The 7,665-nt window shown below is 41.1% G+C and overlaps 1 protein-coding gene across 1 annotated transcript; it reads right to left on the reverse strand.

Annotated features, from left to right (window-relative positions):
• Positions 1-2,031: 2,031 nt before the first annotated feature.
• ZBTB26 (zinc finger and BTB domain containing 26) lies at positions 2,032-5,486 on the reverse strand. The gene has a single exon (XM_010085206.1). It carries the CDS (start codon positions 5,478-5,480, stop codon positions 4,164-4,166), a length of 1,317 nt encoding a protein of 438 aa, XP_010083508.1. The 5' UTR covers positions 5,481-5,486; the 3' UTR covers positions 2,032-4,163.
• Between the last annotated feature and the right edge of the window lie 2,179 nt (positions 5,487-7,665).

Genomic DNA, 7,665 nt, shown 5'->3' on the forward strand with positions numbered 1-7,665 from the left:
CCTCGCCCCGGCACCGGGGCTGCGCCATCAGCGAGTACCTGCCCAGGGAAGGACCACCGCCGGTTCCCAACGCCGCCGCACGGGGCAGCTCGGTTCGCCCCGGGCACCGTCCCGGCCCCAGAGCGCGGAGGAAGCTGCTCCGTCAGCCACTGACCCGCCTGCTTTGGTAACAAGACGTAGGATTAGAGTTTTGCCCAGTCACTGAAGAGGTAGCTAATGCTCAGTCCGTGGATTATAGAATCTCAAAGGAGAGACGTCCATTCTGCCTTCTCAACCCTCAGCAAGTCAGGAGGGCCGACTATTCTCCCCTCCTTTTTTTAAAAAAAAATCAAGATTTAACGTGACTTTAGGATTCTTTCAGCAGTTTTCAGTATGCATCATATTCTGATTGTCCCTCCTTGCCTTTACGCCCCTCAATGACTCCAGAACCAAAATCAGCCCCACACAAATGAATTTTAAAGTTATTTCAACAAAAGTTCAGTGGCAGCTATCTTAAGTTTTGCAAAAAAAAAAACCAAACAAACAAACAAAAAAACCTAGGGGAGAAAAGGACTGACACTTCAATTTTATGAGTTACTAACTTGCAAAACATGTTTTCTAAAATGAAAATAAATTAAAGACTCATCCCTGATCTATACAGGAGGCTCTGCAGCTGCACCGTATGCTGCAGGAACACATGCTACACAAGCAACCACCACTCAGAAAAGTGGCGAGCCTAAACCTCTGGTAAACCTAAGAGTTCTACGATTTTCTTCTATATAAAATAAATAAATAAAATGCCAACATAAAAAAAATCCTAATATATTCAATGAGTTATTAAAATATTTTTGTAATAGTCTTCAGTTATTTTTAGAATATGCAGGAAGTTGTACAGCACATGAAGTTGTGAGACTATCCACTTACCAGCAAATAGTATTCTACACAATAACACACAGATTTTGATAACTGCCGTAGTCCTCATCTGAATATGCAGCATCAGCATCGACAACCAATGGATCTAGTCTTTCACTAATCGGAACACTGCAATGAAGACAACATTTTACATACATGGACAATTAAGTTCATCTTACTCTAGAATCAAGCTGCCTCTGTATATTCCATTTATAATAATTCTCACTCCATTTTAATCTGTAATTCCGAGAAGAAGCATTAGCCAGATTTTTCTTTTCTCATACCTCTTCTATACTCTTCACTTGCCTATTCCATATAGGGGCAAATCTTAGATGAACTCTACCACCAGTGCACTTTGCACCGTGCCATCTGTGTATTGCCCTTTTAGATCTCCAGTGTTTCTGGAGTCATGCAGCTGGCTCCTCCGTAAATCTTTTGGTCTGCACCCTTTTGCCAGGCCAAAAGCACAGACATCAGCAAGAAGTCACTTCTCATCCAACAGATGTGTCCATTTTCATTGAAGAAGCAGTCTTCTGCATTTCTGCTTTTTCCTATTTATTTCTGCCCTGGTCTCACCAAATGACCACAAGCAGCCTTTTAACTGAATAGCGAGCAGTCTCAGCCTTCTCAGACATTGACATCACCACAGCACAGGCTGGATTGAAAACCTATAGATCTTGACCAAATAATTTTTTTTTTTGTTTCTTAGGAAACCCCTTGTCTCTTCATATCAGCTTCAGGTCACCCACGGCTACTTCAACAAGCTGTATTCTCCTTGCAGTAACATTACAGCTTCATAATTCCACAAAAAAGAAAAAAAAAAAAAACAAACCACAAACCAACAACTTCCCAGATAGGCAAAGCTTTCAATACTGTCCATTTTTGCTGCCACTTTTCCTAGCATTTGTACAGTTTTATTCCTTTCTCTGGCAGAAGGCCATTTTCTTTATCATGTCCATATTCATATCTGGTTAGATTGTTCACTAGTCCCTTACAGCACGTTGACCTGGCTCTGCAAGCTCTTATTCTCCATTTCTATCTTCATTTTGACATTAGCACTATAATTTATTTTATTTCCATATAGTGAATAATATATTATCAAAATGTTTGAACAATACAGAAGATTCTGCTTGAAGACAGAATGCAAAGTGTCAGATGCAACTGTTATGGTCAGTTTTAGCTCAAAACGATTCTGAAAGCAGGTGGCTTTAAATGGAAAAACAGTTTTTCTTCCCATGCAAACCTATTTTCTGCCCCAGGAACCTGAACAATATTTTTTTAAAGTTCCAAATAGTTAGATTTTAGGTCTAAATGTATTTGCTACAACTTGAAAAATGTAATGCCCTGACTCAGTTTCCATTGCTTACTTCATAGCTGTCCATGTAATCATTCATGTAACAGTCAAGTACAGTAGTTTTAAGAACTCAATTGCAAAAACTGATTCACAGAATCACCTTGCTCTTCTACTTGAAAGTATGTTCTGCAACATTAACGCTTTTTATCGTCCATCAGTGTAATGTCTGCATAAGGAAATCCTGGCTTCTACACACACATAGCTGAAGATCAAGACCAACTTTTGATAATTACATACAAAACATTTTTTGCTCTAACACACCTTTGGTCATGCCTGTGTAGCATTTTTAACCATACAGTAGCAGCCTTTCACCCCCACCCCCTCACTCAAACATACAAACAGTACTACTTTAGGTAGGAAGCATAATCTCAGCCTCATGGCAAACCTTGTGGAAAAGAGCTGCATTGGAAGAAATACTTATTCCAAACACAAACAGCAGTTCTCTACTGAGGATCAGCCATTTGATTATTAGTCTATGCTACACTTCAATGTGATAAGAGTGCTGTTCTACTGGGAATGGTGTTCCTCAGATGGAGTAGTTTCTTTCAGCCTGATTGGGATGCGGATAATTCCATGGCACTTTTGAGAAGCAATATGGTATAATCCTGGAATCCCAATTAACATGCCATTCCCACTACATTTGATGTTTAAGGCGGTATACAAGAGGTATTGCTGAGTACATTAACCTATGGAAATTGTGCTACCTATACCTCATCCTAGGCTCTGTAAAACACTAATGGTCATGAACTATGCAGGTCACAGAAAAAAAAAAATCTTTGAATGTCCAAGAAATCAAAAAACTTTGTTGTTGATGTTCTTACGGCAGGCATTTTTGTTTCTGATTTCAAGTTAACTGACATGTATCTGTCTCCCTGGTAATAAGGGAGACAAGGAAAAAAAAAAAGGCCCCTAATAAGGGCCATAAGAACTAACAGGAAAAAAAAAAAAGGCAAAAAGCAAGCATGGAGTTGTTATTCATTGCAGCTTTTAAAACAGATTCTTTCACAGTGTCAAAAAGTGGTATTTCTCCGCTGCAGCTTTGCTCTAAAACCAACAACTGTTCTGGCTTACGTGATGCAAAATTTATGAAAGATGAATGATAATTTTTAGTTTTGAAGTGTTTTGTTTGTCTCAGTATATACACTGGTAAGTGCCCTTTAAAAATCCTAGGTATGACAGCATAAGAAATAGGTCATGCTTGCACTCCAGGCACTGGCCTCTCACATTCCAGAGCTGCAATTTATTCTCATTTTGAACAGTTCTATGCAATGATCAGCTAACCCTGCCAAATCATTTAGGGTTTTATCTTTTCATAATACATGTTGAGGTTAAAAACCCTGAGAGCTTTTAAGATAGCATCGATTGGCAGCAGAAGTTTCTTGAAATAGTTAGAAAGGGCAAAAAAGTGACAGAAAAATACTTCATTTCGACTGTAGGGGTCTAGGGGTAAGATCAGAGAAAGATAAATTTAAGAGGTAAGTTTAAAGGTAGCTATATGGAGTGCTTTGAGTTATCCAGTGCTTTAAAAAAAAAATAATCGGGTTTTCTCACAGACTTGTCCTCTTTGCTCTTTCCTCCATCTGCCCAGACACAAAGAGGCCTCTAACTGTACAGCAGATGGTTTACTTGCAGCCCACAGCAACAGTCTTTCAAAAGGTGTTAGTCTTGAGTCTCCTAATCAGAGAGAAATAAACAATTAACCCCATAATCCACAGTAGAGACGCAGACAGAAACCTGAAGGAAGATTGCTATTCACAGAAAATATCAAGACTAAGAATGATGGCTGAAGACCTGCCAGGTTTTGGAATCCAGCCTGCCATCCATCCGTAGCCTTTCGGGGCATACCACTAGCTTCGGTAAGAGCCCAAACCAACTGTGTGCTCCTCTGTGATACCTACAAAGGGCTGTTTTTAATTGCTTAATTGACGCAGGTACTATCATTCCTTAAACTGAGCACAGCCTGAGGCAGCTTCCCTGCATCCAGTACCTGGCTTGCATCAGCTTGCTGACAGACCTTACTGTCTGTCACAGCGCTACACGTGAATGAATCGAAGTCCACTGTTATGTCTTGAACGTTCCTTTCATTGGCATTGTCAAAGCTGTTTTTACCATGTAGCTGCTTAAGGTGTTTCCTCAGAACTGGTTTATGCGCAAAAACCATGTCACAGTAGTTACACTTATGGGGCTTGTCCCCGCTGTGCAGGTTGAGGTGGTCCTGTAAGGAACATTTCTGAGAGAACGTTTTCCCACAGATCTTACACTGGAATGGTTTGATGCCTGCGTGCACTCTCATGTGCCGGTGGAGGTTGCCTTTCTGAGTGAATGTCTTGCCACAGAGTAGACACATAAAGAGTTTGTGCATCTTTAAGTGATTAGCATAGTTTTCCAGATGCCGAAATACTCTCGTGCACTTTGGACACTGGTGGTGCCACTGGAGGCCTTTGTCTATACCGCGGTTGTTAGGCCCAAACATATCTTTAGAAGCCAGAATGATGTTATCACTGCCAGCATACGAAAGGGCATAGTTGTGGAGGTGGTTTTGCTCTATTTCACTTGCTCTGTTTTCAACAGTGGAGTTGATAAGAAAGTGTTGAGGCTCTGAGGAATGCAGTGCACTTTGTTCAGAAGAAATAAACTGGTTCTGATCCTTCTTATTCCTAACTTCTGCCACCTCTCCGATGGACTCCACCTTGATGATCTGGATATCGCTATCCTCCATGTCCATACTGTCTTCTGAAGGTTGAATACAAGGTGAATCTTGCTGCAGAGAGTCGTCGTCTCCTTGATGTTCCTTCAGCTCAGAGGAGTCACTTTGGCGTTCACACTCCTTGCTCTCCAACGGCTGCTTCGGTTTTATAAACTTCCAGAGGGCCTGCGTACATCGTTCAACAATGTGGCTCATCTGCAGAAAGCTTGCGGCAGTCAAGTAGTTTATCAGTTCCATTTCAGGAAACTCCAGAACGCCACTGTAACAGGATAGAAGCAGCTGCCTCCCCACTTCCGAACTCTGCAGTATAGAGATTTTTACATCTCTAGAGTCATTTAGCAAGAACTGATCTCTTAAAAAGGGGGAGCCAGCAGCAAATACAATTTTATGCCCATGAACTTCAATGTCATCTATATGGACCACAACATCACAAAATTTGTTTTCTTCCCTCAGTTTGTTCATTTTCTGTAACATTGAATCCCCATAACTGTCAAACTTGAAGTGAAGAATATCTGATCTTTCTGACATTTTGTCACACCTAAGGAAAAGCAGCAAGAAAGAAAAAACAAGTGAGAACTTTTTTGTTTTCTGAAATGCAACTTAGAAGGGTCTAAAGTAATATAAAGTGTGTGTTTAATCAGATGTTATGTTTTATCCTAGATAAATACTGAAGTCTCTTACAACTAAAAAAAAAAATTCAAGTTTACAACTCGCCTTACAATATATTTTACCTTTTTTAAATTTAATGCAGCTGGAATATAAAATAGAGGTGATATGACAGAAATTCTAAGCAGTATCCTAAAGAGTTAAGATGTTTTCCACCCTACTTGTTTGGAATTTAAAGGGAAACCACAGAAGTATTTTTAGCAGCCTTAGCTCTTGTTAGGCTTTTCTTCCACATTAAAACTCCTCAGAGATTTCGTCTTTACCAAATGACAATGAATTTCCTTTAGCTTTTGGTTCTTGATTTCCTTTAACGCTCAAATAGAAGAAATGAATTCAAGGTGAGGCAGAACCCGACATTTGCCAGACATACAAACATCCCTCTTAACCTTCTGCATCTATGCCATACTGCTCCTGAGAGTTACAGTCCAAGACCAGTGTCCTCTAGGACACTCCACAACTTGCAGGAATATTGATACAGGACACATCTCACTGGCAGTAACTGGGATTTCAACAAGCCAGTCTTTTAGCAGGAAGGATTATACAAGCTTTGCAAAATCTGCATCATTTTAGACTGTCTTTTAAGTTCTTTGCAGGGGTTGGTTTGCTGTGTGTTGTTTTGTTTTAAAAAATCATAGGAAAAAAATCTTCCATATGGCCCCTGTTTTGAATACCTGGGGCATGTAGGAAGTCTTGTTTCTGGTCATTGTCTTTGGAAGATCACTCCTCTAGGAGGTTTGTTCTTGTTTGATAGTATGTGGAATGAAAAACAGTGGATCTTCCATAAAACAAGTATCAATCTTTTGTCTTGCAACAGTTCTTTCAAGAATTTATAATATTGCACTGATTCTCGATGAAACACTGTTCATGCAATCCTGACAGAGGGCTGGGATTGCAGGAAGTGAAGAAATCACAGGAGACTAAATGATGCAAGATTTGGTGAGATAAAATAACAAAACAAAGCAAAACTTAACCTCACAAGTATTACAAACACCACATAAAGCTTGGAAGGAAGCTTTGAAGTTTATAGATAAAAGCAGATATTGCTCTCTAGGGGCATGAAACATCAGCTCAGTGTACACAACTGGAATGGAGCCATGCCCATTGTAAATGAAGGAAAACACAAGACAAGGGTTCAAAGAAGGAATTTTTAGAAGTATCTGCTAATAATCAGGGTTGTTTAAATTTGCTGATCAGACATAATTCAGGGATGTGACCTCCTCACTATTTGAGCCCATCAAGTGTATCCTCCAGTGTATGGCATGCGAAAATTAGAAAAGGATTTCAGAAGTCTTCAGAAACAAGGGACCACGGAAAGTTCAGAAACAGCGGTAGCATCATTCTGCAGCACAACCAGTTTGCTGAATCTACAGAAAGTAGAGCCCCCAGTGTCTTAGTCATCCTCCCTTCAGTGCTGCCCAACTCATCCCAATTTCTAGAGCAAAAAGTTTAATTTTATGAGGCAGTAGCCTTTGGCAAATATAAACAGTAGCAACAGATCATCATGAAGTATCTTCAGTGAATTTCAGGCATTATCAAACTGGGGTTTTTTGTTGCTTTCTCTAGGAAGTGATGAAACAAGCCTATTTCTGAGCCTGGTTTTTTTGCACATCGTTGGGATACTGCAAGAAACTGCCCATGCCAAGGTAACACTACATTGTGCTGTTAACCAGACCGGGCTACTCCAGCCCCTCGGCGTTCCTCAGGCAGATAGATTGCAAGAGTCGCATCGTGAGAAACTGAAAAGAGAAGTGACTCGCCTTCTCACATGTTCCTTTCCCACTAATACTGATCTCCAAGGGGAAAAAAAACAACCCATCAAGCGGATCCCCAGCCCTCCTTCTCGGGCGGGAGGCAGACCGAGCCCAACTTCGGGTTAGCCGCGACCCTCGGGGTCGAGCGGGGCTCTCCGCCCGGCATCTCCGCTCTGCTGTTACCGACCGCGGCCGGACACCGGCTCCCGCGCACGTACTTCCCCATAACCGGGAAAATGATGCCGCGGGACGGCTCAGCCGGGACCCTGCCCATCTTTTCGGAACAATGCCCAAAC

Source organism: Pterocles gutturalis, unplaced genomic scaffold (genome assembly GCF_000699245.1).
Source record: "Pterocles gutturalis isolate BGI_N339 unplaced genomic scaffold, ASM69924v1 Scaffold42855, whole genome shotgun sequence".
NCBI lineage: Eukaryota > Metazoa > Chordata > Aves > Pterocliformes > Pteroclidae > Pterocles > Pterocles gutturalis.

Coding starts and splice junctions, on each gene's coding strand:
- ZBTB26 (XM_010085206.1), bottom strand. CDS start 5,480: ATGTCAGAAAGATCAGATATTCTTCACTTCAAGTTTGACAGTTATGGG.